The sequence below is a fragment of the Balaenoptera borealis genome, assembly GCF_965194805.1.
Source record: "Balaenoptera borealis genome assembly, chromosome: 2".
Lineage (NCBI taxonomy): Eukaryota > Metazoa > Chordata > Mammalia > Artiodactyla > Balaenopteridae > Balaenoptera > Balaenoptera borealis.
Window position 1 is genome coordinate 103180386 of NC_138867.1, and position 26959 is coordinate 103207344.

Sequence of the window (26959 nt, forward strand, 5' to 3'; positions counted from 1 at the left end):
CGCTGGCTTGAACATTCTAGTCTGTTGCAGTTTGCAGTGCCCGATTAGGTGGACTTATGGGGTATATTACCTACTTTCAGCTAAATCTCACAGAAGACTCAAGTAGCTTAATGAGAGCCCTGGAAAGAAACCACAGATTGAAGACAAAGCTAGAAAATGCTAGCCCAGGTGCATGGCGAACAGCAGGAAGATGGCAGCACGGGTGCCAGCGCTGCTTCTGTTGCTGCAAGCTCTGCAGCCCTCCCTTAACCTGGCCCTTCAGACAGCAGGCCCTTGGAGGACCAGGTGGGAAGGAGGGTGGCTTTTGAAAGAACACAAGCCTGGGAGGGAACACAATAAAATTGGATGTTTGAAAACTTTTCTATCATTGTGGGATTTTGTTGCCAGAATTAATGTGTATAACCTGAAATTCTCTCTAGCTCCCTTAAAACTTGGAAACGGCATTTTCTAACCTGTTCAAAATCTTTCACAAGAAGAGTTTCAGTGGGTCTTGGACCCAGATTTTTTCTAAACGCAACATTTTCCAGTTGTTCTGTAAGAACAACTGTGTGACATCAGGAAAGATTTCCTGGCCACATTTCATTGAAAAATCTTTGTGTTATTGGAGAATGGAATTGGAAAAATTAGTGTTAGGATTCAGTAAGTACAGCTGTTGGATCTATTTGTCTTTCTGAGATACTGTTTTCTACAATAGCAGTCATTAAAACCAAATATTATGAAATAGAATTTTCAGTCACTCTTGAACACAACGGAGAAAAATCACTGTGTTCCAACCTAAGAGAGCTGCTAGTCAATCACATTACTCTCATGTTGAAATACCATTATCTGGAATTTTTAATAAGAACAGAAATGTTCTTTGCATCATTAATAAATACAACAAAGGAAAATCTGTTTTAAATATTAGTTCATCTTTATATTACTTTAAAATTTCCTTTGTGTATGTTTTAAATAGTACATAATTAATACTGTAGCACCTTTACATCATGTATAATTAAATAAGTATTTTTTAGGGTGGGGCCTCAGCCCTTTATCCTTTGAGACGTGTACGATGAAAAATGTTCGGGAGGCATTGCCCTAAGGCACTGCTCCATGTCACTGGAAGCCCCTGTTCCATTCATGCCAGTGTGTTTTAAGTACGTAAAATGTGTTTAGAACTTTTTTAAAAATATTCTTCCTGCGGTACTTCCTTCTGGTGTATTAGATAAAGCGCTCTATTTCTAAAATTATTTATTTTAAAAGGCCTTTCTCAATGCAGAATTTGGCAAACTCCCATTTTGCTTGTGGGGTGTAAATGGTGGGCGGTTTTCAGGCTGGATGAAGAGGCTCACCTCCACACACCTGAAGCCGAGGGAATTGTGGTTCTGATGGTTGGAATTAAGGTCTAAAGAAAGTCTGAAAGTTTTTAAAACATTCTGTGGCTTTGCGTTCTCTACTTTATCTTGTTCTGATTTACAGAATGAGTTTTTCCACAGGGGATGCTTTCTTCCTCGGTGGGGAATTGTGGCTTTTATCCCGTTTCCTGTGTTCCCCACCCCTCGTAGTGATTCGAGAAGGCTAGTCGTGGCCTCTTGTCCCAGAGTGCCTTTTAGGCAGCAGGCACACCAATAAATTGAATTCTCCCCGTTTTCTCCCTCATCCACCTGGGTAGGAGGATAGGGTCACAACATCTGAACAGAGGATAGGATGTTGGAGCTCTGATCATCTGTCTCTGTTATGATTTCAAACCATTCGTGATAGGAGACTCACCTCCTTCCTTACATTCCGCACGCACAACCGAATTCAGCAACATCATGCCCAGGATGCTCTTGAGCTTATTTCAGGTGTTATGTTCTTTGCCTTGTCATCCCGCTGTTGGAGACTTTCTCCACAGAGCCTCTCATACTGTGTTGGAAAAATCTGGGCCATTCTTAGGTTCCTTTATGAAATCACCCTTTCACTAAAAACAGTCCCAGGACTGTGTCCTGGAAGCTATTCGTGATCAGTCAGAGGTGTGATTTGCTCCTTTTCTCCAAGATCGTCACGGTAGTTTCCTCAGGAGCTCTGGCTACTCTGCGTAGTTTCTGGGTCAATATTTCTTCTCAGCTTCATCTCTGATCATGATACCCACCTACCAAGAAATTATTTCATGGCTCCTTGTCAGCTACTCAATTGTGATGTTCTTACGCCAGGTGTTCAGAATTGCAGCCTTACTCTGCATGGAGCTTACGTGCCAGCCACACTAGCCTACTAACTGCCCCTTGTCTTGGCTCTTGTGTTTACCGTACCCTGCACCTGGTACACCCCCTTTTCTCATCTCTGTTTACCGACACATCCCACAAAGCTCATTTCCAGTACCTCCTGTTTATGGGTCCTTTCTCAGTTCTCCACACCCAGATGTAATATTCTCAAACCCTAATGCACTTTAGTTGACCGTTATCCCATCCCATTTTACCTTCCATTACAGCTCTTAGGGTACTAACTTTATTTCTCCATACCCGGTTATCAGTCCTGCATGCCACCCATCTGGCCTCCCCCAGCAACTCCTAACTTTAGCTCAGCCCACCCTGAATGCTACTTCAGGACTGCCAGGTAGATAGTTTGGTTTTAATGGTATTTGATGTTATTCTCATTCTTCCTTTTGTTATTTTTGTCCCTCTCTGATAGTTTGGGATAGAATATTAGATTCAAATATAAGGAATACTGACTTTGATTATGCAGTATTTCATTGCATGATATTCTCTGAGTTGATAGTGGTATTTTTGTATTATTTGTTATGTGCAACATTTAAAATTTGGCTACATGAAATTTAAAAATTCTATTCAGCAAAAAGTCAGCACAAATTCAAATCATAAGACAAATAGACTAAAAAAATGTACAATATATACGACAAAGGTCTAATTCCCACCATATGCAAAGTGCTTTTATAAGTCACTAGGGCGAAAACAATCAAATAGGAAAATGGGCAGAATTCATTCATTAAAAGATAATTACAGATGGTCAGTAAAAAAGAGAAAAATACTTTATCATTAATCAGAGAATAGTATATTAAAATGAGATAACATATTTACTTATAGATCTGCAAAGATCTATAAGTTAAACAAACATTTAAAGCAAACATTTAAAACAAACATTTATACTGTTAAAACAAACGTTTATACTCATTGTTGGTAAGGAGTAAACATTCTCACATACCTTTAAGGCATCTACCAATTGTGGCAACATTTTGGAAAAACAATTTGGCAATTTCGTTTCTGAATTTATCCAACAATTATTCTTGCATAATTGGGCTATGCTGTATGTAAGGCATTTATTTCATTTCAATATAATTACAAAAGTTTCCCAATAAGAGTAGAATTGGTTAAAAGTATTAGAATATCCATACAGTAGAAGGCTATACAAAATACTCAATAGCAGTTCAAAAGAATACTGTAATTCTATATATACAGATAGGAAAAGATGTCCAGGACCTATGGACTGATACAGAAAGAAAGAGAGAAAGGGAGAAAGAGAGAAAGAGGGAGGGAGGGAGAAAGGAAGGGAGAGGGGAAGTTCTCCAGAGACAAAAAAATTTTCAAGTAATGCTTTTTCTTATGATCAGTAACATTCACAATTTAGAGCTCTGTGAAGACCAGAATACTGGAAAATCTTATAATCAGAGTTATAGAAAACAAGCAAATAAAAGACCTTTTTTTTTTATGGTTGAAGTTTTTAAAAGCCTTTTTAAAGTATAAGAAATCTGTGTTATTTATTCTCATAACCACAATTTTTTATTGTTATTCTTTTTTTTGGCAAGACAAATCACATGAGTTTAGTAATCCTGCAGTATTATCACCAGCCAAATAAGAAAATTTGCTGTAGAAGTGTAAGGATGACAGTCACTTTTCCAGATTGATGCTATTTATTTTTCATTGGCACACGAAAGGTTGCTAAGAATCTCCTGGTCGGTTTCTGCCAGCCCTTTATGCCGGTAATTGCATTGTTCCGTGTCTTTATCGAGGAATCCCTTGCCAGTAAATTTTTGGGAGGGACAAGTGTCAAGGATGAGAAGCCACAATGAAGTACCCAGGACTGAGCAAAGATTACACTACTCAGGTCATTCTACAAAACTTGTCAGTTTGCTGCCCAAATAAATGCCTCGAGTGCGTAAAAAACGGAGCATAGTGACCCCAGGAAGAAAAATCAATTGCAATTCATATTTCATATGTCTGTAATTGCTTGTGAAAGCATGGCAGCGGTTTGTTTGCAGGGCAGCTTTTCCTCTCCTGTTGTTTCCTTTCTTTTCTCGGTTCTAATGGTCACGTCTTTCATGTGCTCAGATTTACAGTGAAGCAAAATTTGGGGCTTTTTTTTTTTCCACATCACTATTCTTATTACTGGTGCCCTGTACTGGATTTGATCCGTGCATTGAACTGTAGACAGACTAAGACCATGCACTAGAAATGGCTAGTTTGCTTTGTGATTCTTGAAGGTTTGGGTGTTTTCTTATTTGTTCATGCGTTTTGCTTTGAGGTGAGAAGCGGGGTTGTGGAAGGAATCATCTTTCATCAGGAGAGTTATTCATTTATTAGGATTGTAAACAACAAAAGTGAATTTTGTGTGTGTGTGGAGGTGATCTTAAATGCTTTTTTTTTTTTAATCAGAAGAGGGGATTCATAATACCTGCTAATTTTGAAAATCACCCATTCCGTCTACCCTATCAACCCTCTTTTGCTCCAATACGCCCACCGCAGTTCTTTCTCACGTGAAGCTACTTTTGGATTCGTAAACCTTCTGCGGACTGAGATGTCATAGGGATGGAGAAAATGCTGCTCACTTTATGGATTACTGTTAAGTCAACAAAACTTTGGCAGCATTGATTAACTTGACAGTGAGTACAGCAGTACATTTATCACTTATGGCTGTGCTGTAGAAAATCTAATAAGAGGCAAACAATTCCCTTTAGAGCAGTAACAGGTTCACTGTGGCTAACGGTGCATGCACTGGAAATTTCTGCCTTTAAATTATACCCTTGCCGCTGGTTGGGTCATTGACTCAAAGCTACTGCACTTCTGTAGTCATGCTGTTGTTATTAATTTTATCACAGTTATTTGATTTAAATACATATTTAAATTTTTATGTATATGTAGTGTTTTAAAAAAGCTGAGTAGATGAATTAAATACAGTTCTAGAATGATGATCTTAAATAGCTAGAAATAGAGAGTTCTGTTGTATGAAGCTAGGAATATCACAAGGAAATTACTTCCCACAGTCAATGCTATGTAATTTAGCTTGTTTCATAAAGGAGAACTTTGAGAAAATTTTAGTCTCAGCTAAATACTTTGTAAAGAAAAGTACTTATGATAGTGTTTGATGTGAAATTACTACAAACATATACTGATAGAAATTTGGTAGGATTTTTCTTTTTTTTTCTTCATACTGAAGATATCCCATTAAGACTTTAAAATTTATTTTCTTTCCTTCTATGTATTAAATAGCATTACTCATTTCCCCCATATATCATTAAGATCTTTAACAGTGCACTTAGGTAAATATGAGAAAATAGGACAAAATATGTTTATTGGATAACACTAATTATATCTAATGACCGGAGAGGTATGTATAAGTGTGAGGAATTTAGTAGATCAGGGTAAGGAGCAAAAAGGTTAGGGTTTTAAACTTGTAATAGTTATCTAGAAAACTAAAACTATTTGATTAATAGGTAACTGTTGTCACTTTTATAGTAATCTGAAAATATGCTTAAAAAAAAAAAAAACACCTTGTTGGGGCACTTCTTATTTCACAGGGCAAGGTTTTTCTTTCTATTAAACTGTATTTTAGACTTTCTAGAAAGGTATCTAATTTATCTTTAAAAAAAAATTCTTGTGCTGTGCTTAAATTCACAATTCAGCTGAAGAGAGCTGGTCAGAATGGAAAAAAATCCATTTTTTTAGTGCTTTGTATTTTGCTAGGAAACAGTCTTGAATTGAGGGCTTTTTTATACAGTAGCATCTGTGAGATGATATAGTTTTCTTTGTTGGGAGAAAAGTATTCTGCCTGAATCAATTGTCAAGAGGTTTACTATAATAAGGCAGCTTGTGGTATGACTAAAAGAAACACTGTGCACAAGAAATTCCCACAGCAGTTTGTTTTTAGAAGAAAAACTGAGTTCACCTGAAACATGAATACATTGAAAACCAGGACTTAATAAGACAGAGCTTAGAAAGGGTTGCTGTCCAAAGGTCCGTGTCAGGGATCTCATCCAATATCTGTCTGTGAGATTCTAGAAGGCATATAAACCAAAATTACTTCTTCTTGAGCTTTGAGAAGTACTGGCCTGAATCAGTAACATTCAAGCCTGTTGATGTTAGTGTTTGGATTTAATTCAGTGAGAATGTGTTCTCCTTTTTAACCTGCAGGGTAAACGTAAGGTACCTCCCTTCTAAAAACAGTCTTTTCTGCCACGTCGGCCACTCTGGATTTCACAGGTTACAATAAGAGTGCGCTCACACTTGCCCTGGGGAACAGAGGCCGGGTATTGATTAACCATCACGCTGGCATCAGAACTACTCTTAGGATTCCATTTTTTTGTTGTTTTGCATATTTTATTGATCAAAGTGGTAAATGAGCATCAAGCGTGCAAGAAGACGATGAATTGTTTACTTGCATAAAATAACCTTTCAATAAGGGAAGATGCATGGCTTACACTTTGGTTCTGTTCTGCGGCCCGAAGCAGATGGCATTCAGCTGCTATTGATTTGCTTCCATAGTTAAGGAGCAGCCTGCAATCCTGCATGCCCACTGCATTGTGAGAAGGGGTATAGATTTGGGGACCAGAATGGCAGCCAAGAAGGACTGACTAACCTTCCCTAAAATCCTAAGGAAAAAAATCTTATTTGGAAACCATGAATATCTACTAAAATGGAAACTTGAATTAATGTAATCAGATGTGTGCTGATGCTTTTAAAGAAAGAACATTTGTGGTCATCACTTATGTAGATGTCTCCAATGAATAACAAATAGAGTAATAATCACAGAATACTAATTTTAAACATATTATATTTAAAGAAAGCTAGATAAAAATTTTCCTCCTACCTTTAGGGTAGAATTATATAATCTTCGGATGTATATGTAATGTCCACTGCTGAGCCTTCTGGCCTTAACATAAATGTACACAAAAGTTGTGCTGACAGCCTCCTTATTTACAAGTTGTGTGATCTCCATTTATACAACAGTCCACCCATATCCTTTGTCAGCAATCACATTTGGTTTTAAAATGTCTTTCCATAATAGGTGGTTACAGATGTTGAATTTATAAATATTTTCCTTGAAGCTGTGTCCAACAATGATTTTACATCTCAAAAACGAAGGATAGGCTGACCTACCAATTGTGGCTTTTTTTTTTTTTCCCTTCCAGACTCATGAAATACTGAAAACCACTTGTCAAAAACAATATGAACAAATAGTAGATATATTTACATAATAAAACATGTATTTATTATTCAGTAATACACATATTAGTCAAGCTTAGCTAAATAACTTAATATTTCTTGCAATTTATAATTTTAAATATGAGTAAAATATTCTTAACAAGAATTTATAATGAATCTGCTTGCCCGTAATAGCAGAACTTTGCAGACTTTACTGGGTTCTTTCTCGTAAATAAACAGTTATTACAAATGATTGTTCTGAAAGCATTTTCATATGCTTTTCAATAACTGTTATTCTTTATAATGGAAATGTTTTATTATAAGCTATGTTCCTTCTTTGTGGGGAGAGGGGCAAGTTCACTTCTATTGGTCCTGAGTAAATGTTAGCTCTCTCTCTTCCCTCCTTCTACTCCTACCCTGGTGATAAAAGTTTGGGAGGTAAATTTAACAAAAAGCAGTTGCCTTCACATTTCTTTTTCTTCTCTTCTTCTAATACCAGAAAACCCAACTAATTTCTCAAACCTTTCACACAAGGGACAAGCTTGGAGGGCAGAGGGCTTTAAGGTGAAAGAAGGCATGCTGGAAATGCTGGCGTGTTGAGTGGCTTTTGTGCCCTTATTGGTCACCACCACGTTTTACGTTCTCTGTGTCGCTTCCGATGTCTAGTGTGATGCAGAGAATACCTACTCCGTGCTTCTTCTGTGAAATACGAGATCTCATTTCCAAGGTAGGGAGAGAAGACTAGATGGCATCAGGGTTGTCAAACTCAAAAGAAAGTTGAAAAGAGAGTGTGGCGGGGAGCAGGACACGTCTGGGAAAGGAGAGCCAGGCCAGGGCCTCTGATTTTGGCAGTGCTCATGCCTTGTCTCAAACAAACGAGAACTGTGTTTGTGAAGCCAAAAGGTAATCAGCAAGCTGAAGGTGTAGATGATACTGTAGGAGAGATACTAGAATGCTTCAAAACCAAGTTACCAGCACAACATTTGCGTGGCAATGTGTCCATGGTGAAAAAAATTTAAGCAAGATGGTTAGGATCATCTTGCTTAAATCCTAACCCAAGGTTAGGATTGATGGGCTCAGTTAGTTAGTTGTAGTTATTGAAATCAACTTAAAATGCCTCATTTTGAACTTGTCCTGATTCAGGCAAGGCATGTAATCTGGGCCAATTTAATATGTTTTTAGCAGGTAATTACTATTTCTACCTGACATAAAATTGTGTATACAAAAAGTGGTATGTTTAATTAGTTTTTCATTAGAAAAAAAAAAAATCCCCCTATTCCATTCTCTTGGCAACATCTAACACCAAGTATCAGCCGTATTTAACAATCTTTTTGCTGACCCAGGACAAACTTCGTCAGCATCTTACAGTATTTATTTAGCCAAATCAACTGACAGATTCTTGAAGGTCAACTACAGGAGAGTGAAAAGACAGAAGAGATACGCTTTTTAATAGCTTTACTGAGGTATAAACTACATACCATGAAATACCATAAGTGTACAATCATTTTTATTAAATTTATAGAGTTATAATAGCACAATCCAGTTTTAGAACATTTAGCACAATCCAGTTTTAGAACATTTCTATCACCCCCAAAATTTTCCTCATGCCCACAGAATCTACTTTTTTGCCTACACATTTTGAGCAACTCTTATTATAAACTTGAGAAAGCAAATACATGTTAACAATTGGTGGTACCTCCCTTCTCTTATTCATTAGTCTTTGAATCTCATTAGTGTGCTTCAGGTTTAGAAGGTGACTCATCCTTGCAATGTAGATCATCTTGAAAGGTGATAACTCTATCTTTTTTTTTTTAACATCTTTATTGGAGTATAATTGCTTTACAATGGTGTGTTAGTTTCTGCTTTATAACAAAGTGAATCAGCTATATGTATACATATATCCCCATATCCCCTCCCTTTTGCATCTCCCTCCCACCCTCCCTATCCCACCCCTCTAGGTGTTCACAAAGCACCGAGCTGATCTCCCTGTGCTATGCGGCTGCTTCCCACTAGCTATCTATTTTACATTTGGTAGTGTATATGTATCAGTGCCACTCTCTCACTTTGTCCCAGCTTACCCTTCCCCCTCCCCGTGTCCTCAAGTCCATTCTCTACGTCTGCATCTTTATTCCTGTCTTGCTCCTAGGTTCTTCAGAACCTTTTTTTTTTTTTTTTTAGATTCCATATATATGCGTTAGCATACGGTATTTGTTTTTCTCTTCCCGACTTACTTCACTCTGTATGACAGACTCTAGGTCCATCCACCTCACTACAAATAACTCAATTTCGCTTCTTTTTATGGCTGAGTAATATTCCATTGTATATATGTGCCACATCTTCTTTATCCATTCATCTGTTGATGGACACTTGGGTTGCTTCCAGATAACTGTGTCTTAAAATGTGGCTTTTGGACCCCCAGACAGTCAAAAGAACAAAAATAGAAGGTAGGAAGTGGGCAAAAGGAGAGGCAGGAAGGCAGTAATTAAACTCATTCTCTTTGGTGCACACATTTGTTTTCCAGGGAAGAATGGCTGGTAGATAATAGAAACCTCTTCTGTACTAATTTCATCCCTGACTCCCCAATAGGAGCGAATGCTACTGGAAAGAGAGGGGGAACTTACTCTGTCAAGCACCTGCTGCATTTCAAGCCCCTCCAGTGCTCCTACATGTGATAGAATTGAACTGAAGGAGGTGTTGTGTAGATCCCACTGCTACTTATTCACCTGCGGAAGACTGCAGTCTCCTTTCTTTTGAACAGTTCTTTTAGCACGTTTGATCGTATTCCATTTAGCATGTAAAAAGTAGTATTTTGCAGCAAATTAAACTGCTTTATGTATTACAAAACTTTACATTTATAGGCAACTTAATTATTTTGCTACTGGAAAAAAAGACCTATGGGTCATCTAAAATGATAACTGATAACAAAAGCATTTCTCATGGAATGGGTTTTGTAGTTATCAGAATACATAGCGTACTGTCAACAGCTGAGAAAAAGATGTCAATGTTCAGTAGATATTTATTGAGCATCTACTGTGTGAGCTGCCTAGCACAGAGCAAATTATTTACACCTAACCCTTGCCTTTGAGGAATTTGGTTTGGCCATTCAGTATCTAAACAAATAACTACAAAGTAGTATTTGTGTTTAGAAGAAATGTATACAAAATACACAAATACTAAAGGGATCAATTTGGTTTGTTATGTGGATAGTTCAGAGAAGTTACTTAACTTTCAACAAGGATTTTAGTAGAATAAAAACTGACATTAAATTTGAAAGTAAGAATAACAAAATTTAAATTTTTCCACAGGGGAGTTTCCTGTATTATCTACAATGGACAATATGTTAAGTATATACCTATTCATTAGGTATATCCATTTTGAAAACTATTAACTCTTTTTTTAAAGCACATTTAGTAATAGTAGTAGTAGTGCTAATAATGATACAAGATATCACTAGTTATTGATAAAATAAAATAAAATTTTGAATATTTACTTCCAAATTTTGCCTGTCAGCTTTACTAAAAAATTGAGGAAATTAGAATAAAAGAAGGTTCTATTTTCAGTGAGTAATATTTTCTTCTCAATACTTAAAAGAATAATTATTCAGTTAGTCCCAGAGATGGGAGTAAATGAAATTCACGTCTACTCTTTTTTATTTATTTATTTATTTATTTTATTTTGGCTGCATTGGTTCTTCGTTGCTGCCCGCGGGCTTTCCTTAGTTGCGGTGAGCGGGGGCTACTCTCCGTTGCGGTGCGCGGGCTTCTCATTGTGGTGGCTTCTCTTGTTGCGGAGCACGGGCTCTAGGCGCGCGGGCTTCAGTAGTTGTGGCACACGGGCTTAGTTGCTCCGCGGCATGTCGGATCTTCCCAGGACCAGGACCCGTGTTCCCTGCATTGGCAGGTGGATTCTTAACCACCGTGCCACCAGGGAAGCCCACATGTCTACTCATAATAAGGAATTCAAGTGAACTTTCCTGACGTTGTTTGCAAGTGCAATAATTTAGGTTGTATTTTGATTGTTCTTTAAATTCCATTCCTTTATTTTTTTTCTCTTAAATATTACTTAAATTTTGCATGTCTTATTGACTTCTATGTAACTAAAGGGCATCTTACAGTTTTTCTTCTCTTTTGTTCTTTGCCTGCCTTAAGGCAATTAGAACCTGTGATTTTTAAGCACTGTTGAATGTTTGGCTCTACCCTATACCATATACATAAAATATAAACAATTTTCCTTAGAGTCTGTTCATCTCAAAGTCAAATTCATTTGAGTCATTGATCAGAACAGACTTTCAGGCCAAGATCAGGAGTTAGCTTACAGCATTAGCATGACTGGTCACTCAGACTTCATCAAGATCCTTCAAATACAAGCAGCAAAGTAATGCGCAATTATTTTAAAACTATGATTGTATTGCTTCTGTTTTTACTTATAGTGAAGTAGGTATACTTGAAAAGGTATACTTTGGGGTTTGCTAGAATTTCTTATTAATTGTGGTGGTCATTCATCAAATTAATAACAGAAGGCCACTGAAAAATCATTGAGATCCATTGGTTTGGTATAGCATCAGCATCAGTGTTTTTTCCAGAGTATCCCTCTTTGCATTAATTAGTGAAGAAATGCCTATTCTATCAAAACTGGGTTTACTGGTGGAAAGTTCAGTTCAAACACAGATACAGATCCATCACCCTTCTCTCTGCAGCCTGTTCCCGCCTTACACGTGTATGATCATTGCAGCAATCTGTTGAAAGTCTCAACTAGAAAGGGAGTTTTTCCCTGAAAATATAATTAGTCAATTAGTTTTTAAGCACTTAAACATTTCAGAGTGTATTCTAAGATCAGCTACCGTACAGCAAAAAAATTGCATTTTTTTTTCATTTTTCCCCCCCCGATTTATCAGATTGATCCTTCTTTTATCTCTGCACAAATGACACTGTTGGTGGAGCTGGGGATATCTAAGCTTAAAGAAGCTCCTAAAAGATGAGAACATTAACCTCAAGTGCACTGGATTCCCTGAATGTCTTGCATTCTCCTGCTCAGTCTTGAAGTGGGCACCTGCTGTTTAATGTAATTAGTTTCACAGGGAATGTCAGATCAGTCCTCAGGAGTTTACTCTGACCCAAAAACCCTCGTAAGAAAATATCAGTGAGACGAAACAAGAAAAGTTCTCACAGTTGGGACGCTCCTTCTCACTGCGTCATTCGTTATTCAAGGGCATGTTTTAAAAGTCCTCTTTGCTGTCTCGCTCAGTTATTTTCTGGTTGCAAAATTGTGCTCAAGACGAAATTGCTGTAGCAGGTAGCTATTTTCCTCTTCTCAAAATGAAGACATGATGGGCTGAGTACAAAAAAAATTAGAAAACATTTGAAATTTTAACAGTAGTTTTTAGTATTTCTTATGATAATAAGATTTAAAAATTAAAGACAAATTAAGCTTGTTAATTTTCAACTTACATTTTCCCATTAAAAAGTGTACTGAGGGCTTCCCTGGTGGCACAGTGGTTGGGAGTCCGCCTGCCAATGCAGGGGACACGGGTTCAAGCCCTGGTCCCGGAAGATCCCACATGCCGCGGAGCAGCTGGGCCCATGAGCCACAATTACTGAGCCTGCGCGTCTGGAGCCTGTGCTCCGCAACAAGAGAGGCCGCGATAGTGAGAGGCCCGCGCACTGCGATGAAGAGTCGCCCCCACTTGCCACACCTGGAGAAAGCCCTCGCACAGAAACGAAGACCCAACACAGCCATAAATTTAAAAAAAAAAAAAAAAAAAGTGTACTGAACAAGGCTATTTCCAGTTTCTCTTTTTATCCTTATTGATGTTCAGCTTTATGAGCTGTAATAAAGAGGTTGAAAAGGGTCTCATTTGAGTAGCAGGATAAGTCTGACAACAAATGGCAGCATCACGATTCCATTTGGTTTATTTTCCCTAAGACTTAGGTGAGCAATTGCTTAATTTGTTGGTGATTTGTAAGCCACTAGTCTCATGACCCTCTTTGTTTATTTCCCTCTGTCATCCACCTTAGTTGAGTCTTGCTGATACATTCAGCCACACCCTGGCTGAGCTCCAGAACTTAAGGGAGGGGCTGTGGGCCCCCTTCTTACCCAGAGGGTGAGAGGGGAGCAGCTCACCCTTGAAGGACCAGAAGGTTATTAAAGAAGAAACTGCAAGTACCCTTTAGGGAGATAGTGCAACTTGGAACCAGTACAAGGCCTGGAGGCTCAACTCACCTACCTCAAGGGACAGACTCTCCACCTTAGAGGATCTGGGCTTGGTGTTATTAACAGCTAGTCATTTAACATCACAGAATTAGTTTTCCCATAAAATGCTCTTGATCTTATCTACCTCAAAGGTGGTGATGAGAATTAAGTGACCCAGTGTACGTGGGGCCATTTAGCAAGCCATAAAATATTATGCTGATATCAGATATTACTGTGTTTTTAAATATTAATTAATTAATTAATTTTTATTTTTGGCTGTGTTGGGTCTTCGTTGCTGCACACGGGCTTTCTCTAGTTGCGGCGAGCGGAGGCTACTCTTCGTTGCGGTGCGCGGGCTTCTCATTGCGATGGCTTCTCTTGTTGCAGAGCACGGGCTCTAGGTGCGCGGGCTCAGTAGTTGTGGCTCACAGGCACTAGAGCACAGGCTCAGTAGTTGTGGCGCACGGGCTTAGTTGCTCCACGACATGTGGGATCTTCCCGGACCAGGGCTCGAACCCGCATCCCCTGCATTGGCAGGCGGATTCTTCACTGCGCCACCAGGGAAGCCCCAATATTACTGCTTTTCTTAGCAAATACCTTGCTTAATTTCCTGACTGTCTATAAATTCTTGCTACAACATTCTGTAGCAGCTGGGCCTCAACTACTTTTGGTAAAGTATTTGCTGAGGTGGTACTTGTTATCTCCCAAAGTATAACCTTCCATCAGAGACTTCAGTTACAAAGTTTCTCTTTATATTAAGCCAAAATTTGCCTCCTCAGTATTTGCCTGTGTTGGGTTCTGCCTCTGGAATAACCCTCATGCATTCAAAACACTGTTTTGTATGCAGAGGTAAAGGGTGAATAAAGCAGGCTCAGTCCTGCCATCTTGGAGCTGGAGTTGAGGGGACAAAAACCAATAAACTTATAAGTAAAATAATTGCAAGCGCTATAAGGGAAACAAAAAATAAGGGAGCAAGAAAAAGATGATCTGGGAGTGAGAGCAAGTGCTTGAGTTTGAGTGGTCAGGGAAGGCACCTCTGAGGTAACATTTAGACCAAGACCTAAGACTGAGGAAAGTTAACCATGTCGAGTATGAGAAGAAGACTAAGGGAACAGCAGATGTAGAGGCTGTGGCAAGGGGCATAGGCCCACCGGTGGCTCTGAAGACCGCTCCGGCTGTAGCTTTATGAGCGAGTGGGAGAGGAGCTCCAGGTGACGCGGATGATAGGCTGAATGTGGAAGGTGAAGAGAAGGAAGTTTCCGCTTTGGCAGCTGGGTGGCTGGTGCTCTCATTTGCTGAGGTGAAGAAGGTGGTGGAGAAGGGGATGGCAGGTTTGTTTTTGTTTTTTTTTTAAGGAAACAGCAATTTCTGCTTTGCACATTTTGAATTGAAGATATCTTTAAGAAGCTCAAGTGGAGATGTTAAATAGGTATTTAGTTCTATGAGTCTGGAACCCAGAAGAAAGTTCCAGCCTGGAGATATGAATATGCATCTCATTAGCATAAAGATTTTAAAATCCATGGCGGTTGGTACATTCAGATAAGACTGGGGAGACAAGAGGGCACTGGCTAAGCCTTGAAAAATCCCAACATTTTGAGGTCAGGTGGAAAAGGAAGAGGTAACAAAGGAGAGTGAAAACAAGATAGGAGGAAACCAGAGAGTTGCAAAAACAAAGAAAAGAGTCTTTCAGGAAGTGGGAGAGGGGTTGTTTGGCTGAGTGCTGGCTACTCAGAAGTTGAGTATGTTAAGGACAAAAGTGGCCATTGAATTTAGCAACACAGAAGAGATCTGCTACCTTGACAGGCTGAAAATGGTGGAAACCAAAGCCATTTTTGTAGAGGGTTGAGTAATGGATGAACTGGAGATAAGAAAAGGAAACAGCATCTGTAGAACAGTCATGAGAACGTATGCCATGAAAAGAAGCAGAGAAGTAAGCTGTGTTCTCTGAGAGGTGTTTTCGATTTGTTTATTTTGTTCTGTGAGATACTAGAGCATATTTGTAAGCTGATAGGAATGATTCAGCAGAGATGATAGAAAGATGGATGGAAGGAAGGAAGGACGGAAGGAATTAGTGAATAGGCAGAGGAGATAAGGGTTATAACTAAAGAAATATTTGAGAAAGTCAAGAGGTGGGCTGAGAGCCAGAGTATAACTAGAGGAGTTGGCCTCTGAGAGAAGGAGTGGCACTTCCTCCACTATAGCAGAAGAAGGAAGAGAGGATGATGGAAGGGTAATGTAGATAGAGTAGGGGTGAAGATGAGGGACATCAAGTCTGGTGGCTTCTGTATTCTCACTGAAGTGTGAAGACTGTTTCTCAGCTTAGGGGGAGGGTGGAGGAAGGGGTAAGGGAGATTCAGAGAGAAGAGGAGGAGGTATGAAATGGATGATGGTGGTTCCTCTAGAGCAGTGGTTCTCAAAGAGTGGTTCCTGGACCAGCAGCGTCAGTATCACCTGGGAACCTGGGAATTTTTCAGAAATGCAATTTCTAAGGTCGCATACCAGACCTACTGGATCAGACACTTGGGAGGCAGAACCCAGCAATCTGTGTTTTAACAGGCCCTCTAGGTGATTCTGCTGCTGGCTAAAGTTGGAGAACCATTGTTCTAGAGAAGAGTAGCAAGACAGTACTTTGTAGATAAGACCTTGAATTTAATGTGAAACCAGTTTCTTTGTACTGTGTGGTTTTCTTGTGGTGTTTAACAGCTGGGGTTGAGGCATGGATAAGGGATGCCAGGACTCAGCCGGAACTGAGGGATTCTGAGCACACAGAGAGGGGGGCCTGATGGGGTTGGAGGCATTTCAGGGAACTGATTATGATGGTCGATCATGGAATCTGAAGCTGGACAAGGAGCACTGAAAAGTCAGAGGGGGCTGATGGAAATGAGAAATCTCCAGATCAATGGTTTGGAGGTTTCACTGATAGGGGGGCAGCACCCTTGCAAAGAAGGGCTCTGTATAGCACAGCTAGGTCATGTCTGACCTCATTGGTCCACAGAGATAGTGCTTTAAAGATCTGACTAAAGGAGTTCTGTGTAAAAATTCCATAAAACTGATACTTTGGCCTGTGTGCATGCATTAGTGTATGCATTACGAGGCCAGGAAGTTACAAGAGTTGGATCTTATGCAAAGCATAAACTTTTTTAAAAAAATTAACAATGACACAAGTAAAACCATATAAGAAAATGTTTACTTTCCTTAAATCAGCTCTTTAAATTATTCAGCTTCTGTGATAGATTATTTTTATTCATCTTAAACTACTGCTACTACTAAGAATCATAATAATAAATAATATGTATTAGGTACTTACAGTACAGTAGGCACTGTAGCAGTTTCTTTATAGGCATGAGTCTTATTTCATCATGACTACAACCTCTGAGGTAGATAATATTATTGACCTTGTTGAAGCACAGAGGACCTAAGAAACTTACCTATGATTAATTTTAAACAATTTAAATGAATAAATGTTCAAAAGTGCATAAAATTCTTGTAAACAGAAACAACCTATTTACCATTTCTCCATAACTATAAAATAATAAGGTATAGTGGGGCTTCCCTGGTGGCGCAGTGGTTGGGAGTCTGCCTGCTGGTACAGGGGACACGGGTTCGAGCCCTGGTCTGGGAGGATCCCACATGCCGCGGAGCAACTGGGCCGGTGGGCCACAACTGCTGAGCCTGCGCGTCTGGAGCCTGTGCTCCACAACAAGAGAGGCCGCGATAGTGAGAGGCCCGCGCACCGCGATGAAGAGTGGCCCCCGCTTGCTGCAACTAGAGAAAGCCCTCGCACGAAACGAAGACCCAAGACAGCCAAAAATAAAATAAATAAATAAAGTAGCTATTAAAAAAAAATAATAATAAGGTGTAGTGTTCACTTGATCAGTGGCCAACCCCAGGTGATGACACCCAGCTGAGCCTTGGGGAAACATACACGAAAAAGATTTGCTGGCAGAAAATAGGAGCTTGCCTGTCAGGTGCTCCCTGGTGCCTCCCTGGATCCCTCCCTGGGGCATAGCTGGGCCAGGCTGGGGGTAAGCGTGGTTGAGTAGACCACGACCTGGGATGGTTGGTCTGGTAGACTAGTATGGTTAGTGTGTAGGCCTGACAAGGTGTCCAGGTTGTGCATTGGTCCCTCTGTTGTATTTGTACCCTTGTGTTTCTCCTGTATCTCTGCCTAGCCCCAGTGATGTCTGGCTTCTCAGCAGGCTGTGTACCAGGGACAGCCATGGGCAGGGAGCAGAAGTGAATCCAAAAATGTTATCTTCAGACACCAGAGGCACATCTTCCAGCTTTTTCGTCTTCTTCTTTTTTAATAAATTAGTGTTTTACCCTCAGACTGCCAAGATCTTCAAAATATAAAACTTCTGCTTGAAAATGTATATAGTCATTTTAACTTGCTAGAGTATCAGTGTAAATCTTTGCTATCTCCCTTTAATTGCTCTTAATAGAAAACTGTTAAAAGATCATAAAATTTGTGATTAAAAAGTTAAAGTAGAATTGTATTTTCTTCCACCAGCCAATGCTAAATTATTCCCTCTGGGTCACTTTACAGTGATTTGGACAATCCTTTGTAAAATAAGTTTAATGAAACACTTTCCATTTCCGTAGGGATACTGTCTGTGATTTGGTAGGATATTTTTCTGGATAATCAGCATACATTTTTATTTGTTTAGTCTCATCTCATTACCTATATGCTTGATTTCTTTACTATTTGGTAATGTGTGTTCTTGGCACCTGCTGTGTTAGGCAGACAAGTTTTTCATGTATTTGTCCTTTTCTTGCTTTTTATAGACAATGCAATGTATGTGTGAATCTAATGGCTTTTTGATTTTTCATAGACTATTCTTTATGTTGTGGACTTTTTTAGAGTAGTAAGTTAAAAATAAAAATATCAGGGTTGGTTCTTTCCTCCCTTCCTTCCCCCCTTCCTTCTCCCCTTCTTTCCCCCCTTCCTTCTTTCCTTCCTTCCTTCCTTCCTTCCTTCCTTCCCTCCTTCCTCCCTCCCTCCCTCCCTTCCTCCCTTCATTCCTTCATTCCTTCTTAAAGTATTCTACCCAGTATTAAAGTAGTGAATTAAAAGTAAAATAGCAGAGTTGGGTTTTTCCTTTTCTTCTCTCTATTTGTTAAAATATTCTACCCAGTACTCTGCTCTTTGGGCCAAAAATTGGACTTTGTGATCTGCGGAGGCAAGAAGTCTGTATCATCAGGGGTTTGTGTTCTACCACAGGTAACAGTCCAAATAAAAGGACTTAACTAAAAGTGGGGTTTCTCTTTCTCAGGCATATTATTTCCTCAAGCGTTACTAGTGGTGGGTAATTGTGGGTTTTGTTTCCGTAGCTCAAGATCGTCAGGGATTGGATCTCTTTGATTCTTTTGGCCTTTCCCTTATGATCACAAGGTAACATATGAACTCAGAAACTACGCTCATGTTCCAGGAAAGAGGGGAGGGGAAAGGGGTGAAAAGATGAGGAAAAAGATGAGGGCCAGCGGAGCCTGACCGTTCACTTTTAGGGAACTTTTTGGGTCTTTTGCATCCGGTGACTTCCACTGACATCTTAGTGGCCAGGTCTGCAACACGTGGCAGGGGAATCCGGGAAATGTGGGAGGGGTGTTATTGTCATTGTTTTTTGTTATTCCCGTTTGCTTTCTTTAGCTTGGCAATTTGTCAATCCCCCCCCCCCCAAAAAAATTGGTGCTCCATTAATAAGGAAGAAGAGGAGCATGGATTTGGGGTAGGCAACCAACAGTCTGCGCCACAGCGCCCAGTGGCAGAAGGCAGGCAGAGAATTCAAGCTCAAGTGTAGAGTAGCTTTCCCTGCTGTCATTCTCTGCCTACTTCCTGGGAAACCTGGGAGCCTATCAGAAGAAGGCTGGTATAATCTGGAACCTCTCAGAAAAGGGTCCATGTTCATTGTTGAGTGTAAATCCCTAAATAGACATCGATAATTTAACTCCAAGTTATGGGAGGACTTATTTCAGCATCAGATTTGGGGGAAGGACCAGAGTAGATGTGTTCTTCTTTCCATGGACTGAGAGCACAGGCTCCTGCTTGGACGTGATGCGGTGACTAGCAGCCAGGTACATACAGACCCACTCTCTCTTCTTTCATGCTGTCATATTCCATCTCCCTTGGTGTAGTCCTTCTGGGCTACTGTTAACCCACCTGTGTATTTTATGTGAACAATTTCATTAACTGCATTTTTTGTTGCAGCCAAGAGGTCAAGGACCTCTTCCCCACTTCCTTTATTATTTCCTATATAGACTTGTTTTTAACTTTAGACCTATGAACCATCTCCACAAGGGCCACTTTTCATTTTTGGTACATTTCTCTGAGGACTTGCTACTGCTTCTCAGAATAAATCTCTGTCTCACTCTCTAGCTGCTTCCCACTAAGTGTTCCCACTGAGTACCATGCACTATGAACTTTCAAGTTCAGCCTCATTCAAGGTTCTTAAATTCATGTAAAACATTAGTTGCATAACTTTAGCATATAAACAGGAGACTCAATGCAGTACTTATACCTGGACAAATATAAAATACTGTTGGTGGTCTTCATTAAAAATTTTAAAAAGATATTTTCCCAGTACACTATGTCTTTAGCTATAGTGCAGTGAGAATGTGTATACCTCGGAAGGCCTAATTGATCTAAACTACACCTCTTGAAACTCAGCTGTGCTGGAACTGTGTCAAAGTGCACAGTATGTGAAGAAAGAGAATGCTAAATAAATCAGAGGAATAAAGTAGATAGTTGGAGCATGTTTAAGGGACTTGAGAGCAAATTGTTTTCAAGCACTTTAAACACTTTAAAAACATCAATTTCTCAACACACATAGGCTATGCTAATTGTAAATCTTTCATTAAAAACCAATCTCCAGAGGCTTTCTCCAGGCAACATCTTACAAGCCTAGTTCTGATTTCTATTTCTTCTTTAAAGTAAAAAGATAGCGCTTCCATAAGCGTATTCTATAATTTGCATTTCAGTTGGTGTCTTACCATATTCTTTGAATAACTAAATCAGTTTTGGTTTGCTTTGTAATACATGATTTTATTCAAATGTATTAGTCCCCTGATTTTAGTTTTGACTTATAGGTAAGTAACTAGTTTATTATTGCTTTTAGAATTTTTTTTTCTCTATTTGAAGATCAAGAAAATGCCTCATAAATCTGGTGTTATCTATAATGTGTAATTGAGCCACGTTGTTCTTCAACATATAGTTAGGTAATTTAATGGATCGAAAGTATGTAAAATATGGCTTTAAAGCATTTTACCCAGTCAAAGAAGAATTGAGCAGGTCAGAAGTTGCCAAATAGGTTTTGAAATGTTGTGAGGCCAGATAATTTTGGTCTTTGCTTTTGCTTTATCCTCAGTTTTTTTTTTTTTTAATATAGGACAGAGATTAATGGAATTTATTGTTCTTCTTGGAGTCTTTATATACTTATAAGAATTAGTTGCGATGTTAAGCAAAAATTTAAATCCAAAGAAAATTAGAAATGTATTTTAAGGGAGCTAAATTTCAGTGGTTCCATTAAATTTATCTGTGGGTTCCATTAAATTGATAAATACAGTAGAAAAATATATATTGGAAAAGATAAAGGATTCCAATAAAATTTACTAAGAAAAGAATTAAACTATGTAGCCCAGTGCTGTTGTGCATGCAGTAAACATCAGTAAATATTTATGGAATGAATGAATGACTCAGTGAATAGGTACATCTGTAGATCAGTAGTTTTAGAGCTAGGGAGACCTAGGTTCCAGTCCTGCCTGACCCCTTACCCTTTAAGAAACCTTGTACAGGTGATTTAGACTTTCTGAGTCCCAAATTCTTCATAGGTAGAATGTGGATAATGAAAGTATGTCATTGTTTTGTGAAAATTAAATAAGATAAAGAGCCCAGCACAGACCAGGAGTTAAATAAATATTGTTGTTATAAACTATATGAAAACTGCCTTATGTGGTAGGTTAAAATTGTTGAAAGTTAATATGACTCAATCCAGTATTAATCATCACATCACATAAAATGATTCTTTTATTTCACACATAAAAAATGATAACTTAGCCCAACCTGAGGGTCTCAGGAATGTTTTCTAAGGGAGGTAACACTTGAGCTGAGACTTGAAGGAGAAGTAGGAGTTGGCCTGTTGAGAAGAGGTGGGAAGGGCATTTCTAATAATAGAGCTATACCCTAGTAAAAGGATAACCAAGACTAAGGTAGACTATTTCAGTAGTGTTGTTTGGATAGATTGGGCCTTACTGGCTCTTATAAACTCTTTATGCACTGTAGTCAGAGTAATAGTCTATTGACCTAGGACTATATATCCTTATCAAAAAAAAGTTTGAGCATAATACTTCAATATAGGCATATTTAATAATGTTTTTTACATGTACTGCTATAAATCCATTAAAAATTAGAAATGATAGTTTTTTTATTTTTTCACTATTTTTTATTTTAAATCTTTTTTTAATATATTTTCAGTCTTTTTTAATATTTGTTTTTCTGAATCACAATTAATTATCTTGTTTAACTCTCCACATTTCTGTAACCCACTTTGGAGACCATTGGCCTATGAAAATCTGTTGAATATGGACAAAAGTTTTCCTAACAAAGTTTCTCAACCATGTTTCATGATAGTTTAGGGTTTATAGTTTCTGTATCTTCATGATCTCATGCCTCTAATCTAGAAAATTAATATATCATTTCATAAAGCTGACTACATCTCAGTCAGGGCTGTACTTCCTCAGAGCAGAAGCAAAACCACTCTGGGGGGGGGGGAGGGGCATTCCCTGAACCTGGCCTAGCCTTTCTCACAGATAAAGACCTGCAGAAGATGAGCTCATGAACCTAAACTACAAAACAGAAGAAAATGAACAGCCATGAGTGAGAGACACAAAAACAGGATTAAATCCCAAGAAGTTCAAGTAAAAGGACAATTGAATGGAAACCGAATATTAAAATGTCTAAAATAATTGAAAGCATAAGAAAAGATCATGAACCTAAGAAAAGCAGAACAGGCAGATTTGAAAAGGAACCAAATATGAAGTGAAAATCTAATGGTTAAAATTAACTCAGTAGATTAAGAAGCTGTTTAGAGACAGCCAAAGAGAGGCTATAATGCACAGTCACTGGATCCGAGGAACACCACTGCTGTTCCAGTTGTAGTCAAAATACAAATCATCCTTCACGTGACGCGGAAGCCCTGCCCCACCTCTCCAGCTCAGGCTCTCCTACTTTATTGCTCAGCTTCATTGTTTCCTCAGGCACAGCCTCACTGGCCTTTCAGTTTTCCTAATGCCATGCTTCCACCTTCCACAAGTCTTTGAACACATTGTGTTTTGAACAGTGTGCTGTGCTTTGCATCTGAAATACCCCACTCCCTTTATCCTATTAGCTCATTCAACTCCCAGCCCAAGGGTCACTTTCCCAGGGAAGCTTTGTTAGTACTTCACAGGTTAATAGGGTGCTTTTTTTTCACTGTTGCTTAAAGAAGGGATTTACTTCCCTTTAAGGTACTTATTTCAGTTTGTAATCTCACATTCATCACTGTGATTATTTGAAAACCATCCATCTCCCCCACTAGATTGTAAGTCCTGGGAGGACAAGACCATGTTTGTTTGGTTACCCATTGTGCCAGTGGTTGTACTTAGTACCTGGTAAACAAATATCTTTTTTATGAATAGATATTCCAGAAACACAGAGGACATAAATTTTGGTATTAAAATAGTTCAAAAGATGGTTGGTTTTCCAGTTGCTATTGTTCCATGGTTAGTTTTATCTTTTTAGCCATATTATCAGAAATTAGATTTCTTCTGTCAAATCTTTCTGAAGCCAAATGACTTTGTTTCTTTGCACAGATTCTTTACCGTTTTAAATGGGCCCTTGTCAGCAGCCTTCAGCTTTTAGTGCAAGTCCTCAGATTTCTTGCAAGACAGTCTGTAAAGCCCTGTGAAACGATAGCAGGTGTCTATTTGGGTCTATGAATAGTGCAGTTTTCACCAGACACCGAGGAGACGTGTCTTGGGAAGGGTGGCACACACAAAGAATGATGCGCGGCACACTGGGTTCTTCCAAAGCACATCTGATTTTTATTTTTTAGGTGGTCATGAGCCTTCGTTAGATCCATTTACCGGCTGACTTTTTTTAAAAGTGTTCCTTTGGTAACCTTACTGTGGTTCGTTTTGTGAAATTGTGAGCAAGTGCTGGGGAGGGGTAAGTGGAGGACTGAGGGCGGCAAAGCCTCTGTGAGCTGGTAGGTTTTGTTCCCAGAGGACAGGGACACGGCAGCCCACTTACTGCCGTGAGGAGGTATTGATTTTTCTCCCTCCCTGTTCTTAGCTGCACCTCTGAAGCAGGTGTGGTGTGAAGCATCTTTCCTGGTGAAGAGAGGAAAAACTGTCATGAACTTTGTCACCTCAACCGTCGGGCATTTCAAACCAAACAAGGTGGAATAGGAAAAGAGCTTTCAGGACTCTTGGAAACCTCCCGACTTAGTTCAATACCCTAGCTTTTGAGACTGAGAGGTTCCTTGCAGTTGATAAAAAACCTTGATAGACAATGGGAAGAAATGTGGTGGGTTTTTTTTTTTTTTAATGTTTTGAAAAGAGAATAAAAAGATCAAATCGGTGAAAACAGCGCAGCTTTGTGCAGTGATCGTGGAAGGTTAGCAAAGTGGTCTTGTCCAAGTTTTCAGCAAGATGTTCCGTTCCTGTTATAATTGGCTGCTGGGTAGGTTTGGACCTAACTAGAATGCCAGCGTTCGATTTCACCGTGTCCTCGGTGGAGATATGTCACCGTTTATGCTCGCCTTAGTGACAATTTTCTAAAATGGAAACTCATGGGAAATCATTACAGTGTTTATATGTCTCCCTTGTCGGACGGCGTTATCCTGTGATATTTTACCAGTGTTTTCCACTGCATGACGGCATCTAGCGAAGGTTAAGGCAGAACAGGTCCCTCTGTAATTTTGTGACTACATTTTACTTACTGAAGAAGAAAAGATAACTGACAATTAAGTATTTGGGATGTCACAGAAAGAACATGTGCAACTAATCAATGGTATCCTTTGGGAACATGATTTTATAAAGCTGATAGTGTAGAAAAATCGGGATTTTGTGATTTGTGTTACATGATGATAATTGCACCTTTTCAATAAAAGAGACATTTCTCCTGGAGTAAACATTGAGCTGGAGGAGGGTGCTGCTACCAATGCTATTGTTTTTCTGCTCCCTTTAGGCAATTTTTTAGTAAATATTTTCATAGAGTTTTTTTTCCATTCTTTTTTTAGAGTGATATTTCTGGTCTATAATAAGGAAAGTTATTTATTCTTCTGTAACTGAGTAACATGGTTGTAAAGAATAATAATTATTTTTTTCTTCTTACAAGGTACACTCAATTGCCCATTTTAATATTTATCAGAGTTGGATATCGTCTTAGCAAAGTCTATTACATAATATATCACACACTTGTTACAGTTCTTTGATTTAGCCCCATTTCCTTTGTGCATCTTAATAACAACCTGATTTTTAGCCTGTGTACTTCCTAAGTGGTAAATTGGCCGGAAATTACTGTGGTTTTCTGTTAATTCTGTAGCATCTCCAGTCTGCATGTGTATGAAAGAGCAACTAAAAGATGTTCAGAACCCAGATATTTAGAAGCTCTTATGATTCCTACTCTTCCCATGCCTGTGCCACTTTTCCTAGCTTTATGGCACAGGCTTCAGCCAGAGATAGATTCCTTCTCTGCTGGTTTGGACAGTAGTTTCTTCTTGTTCCAGCAGCTTTGGAAACTGCCACCTTCCTTAACAGAATGGTTAGTTAACTTAAAGACCACATTATCTCCTTGGTCCTCCACCACCTCATTCCATGCTTGGTACCCACTGTTGAGTGACCTCTTCATATGGACACTATTTTAATCTTTTAGTCATTTTCATTGCTTGCCTCTAGCTCTTCCTGAGTTTATTCTTATTTCCCTTTCCTTGGGGATTAAATAATATTGCATTTAGTGGAGTGAGAGGGTTGCTCAGCTCCTTTTACACCTTTGTGGAAGCAGGACTTTCTTGCTGACCTACCACTTGTGACCAACAGCACTTGTGACCTACTCTCCAACTTGCATCCGGAGATTAATTAATTCTGCCTCTTACAGTATTTGACTCAGTACTTTAACCTGTAAGATTTAATGGGATTATTTCCAACTTTTTCTCCAACTTGTTATGCTCATTTTGAATTCTGACGTTTTTCTGTGTAAATTAGCTACCCAGCCATGCATTCCAACTTGCATGCAGTGTCAGGACTCTACCATCAGAGTAATTAGTTAATCAGTTAGAAAGCACCAGGCCTGGGACCTATCACTGCCCAGTGGTTCAAAATGCCCATCTCATAACAGTTGTGGCTTACTAGTGCTTCATCAGCTGTACTCTGTAGAAATAGAGTTTAAATCTTACTTCCCCTCCTTTTTTGCTAACTTTGGGAACCTTCAACACCACAGCTTATTGAATTCTAGAGTTATATTTAGAAGACGTAGAAGCCATAAATATGAACTGCTTTCTAAATCCGGTACAGCAGTAGATTTTGGGCTTTCAGAAAAAAATCCTTCACCAGACACGGCCAGACAATATTTTCAGCCACAGCCTAAAGCTGAAAGCACTCATGAATTCTAATAGCAAGGCAGCACACACTCCAGCGGGGTTCTAATTGACAAAGAGGTAGAAAACTGAAACAAGAAGGCTAGCGTGTCCTTTGGGGAGCTGGCATCCAGCACGGGCCCAGCAGTGCTTCAGGCTCCAGGCCAGGTGAAAAGTGTGCCCAGCAGCGTTGCTGCCACATCAGAGCTACAAGCAGGCATCTTTGGCTGGTCTGTCAGGGACCTACTGGACCCCCTACCACTGGCAGCACAATTATATATATGTATGTATTTTTCAGCAAGCAAGATTCTCAGCTTTCATCATTTTCAAAGGGATCCATGAATCGTAGAGGACTAAGAAGCTCTGTTTGTTAGATAGACAATAATCCAAACCTCCAAAACCAATAAAATAGATGCTTGAGAATTGATACAACAAAAAAATTCAAAGGAAACAGAATTAACATTTATCGAATGCTAATTGCATGCCAGAGACTCTTGGAGACATCACCTAATCCTCACGATGACCTTTAAGGTAGACAGAGGAGATACTCAAACCCAGGTCTTGCTCTAAAGCTACATATTCCCGCTACACCACTTGCCTCTGTAAAGAATGAAAATGACCATTCAATTTACCATTGAAGATAAATCAAAAATAAAGATAAGCAAGCTAAAACAACAGGGAAATATTATTTGATATTTAAAATGTTTATATATATTTATATATATATATATATATATATATATTTTTTTTTTTTTTTTTTTTTTAATCAAAAGCTTA

At 39.0% G+C, this 26959-nt stretch overlaps 1 protein-coding gene across 8 annotated transcripts in view; it reads left to right on the forward strand.

Annotated features, from left to right (window-relative positions):
• Nucleotides 1–26959, forward strand: part of SNX24 (sorting nexin 24) — a 176041-nt gene that overhangs the window by 124398 nt on the left and 24684 nt on the right. The window contains exon 4 of one of the 8 annotated variants that reach the window (XM_082380736.1): nt 81–26944. The exons of the other annotated variants lie outside the window; for them this stretch is intronic. Within the exon in view, the coding sequence (XP_082236862.1) occupies nt 81–308 (228 nt within the window). The 3' untranslated portion in view covers nt 309–26944. Of the gene's footprint in view, nt 1–80; nt 26945–26959 lie in introns of those variants that run through there. 8 annotated transcript variants of the gene reach the window in all.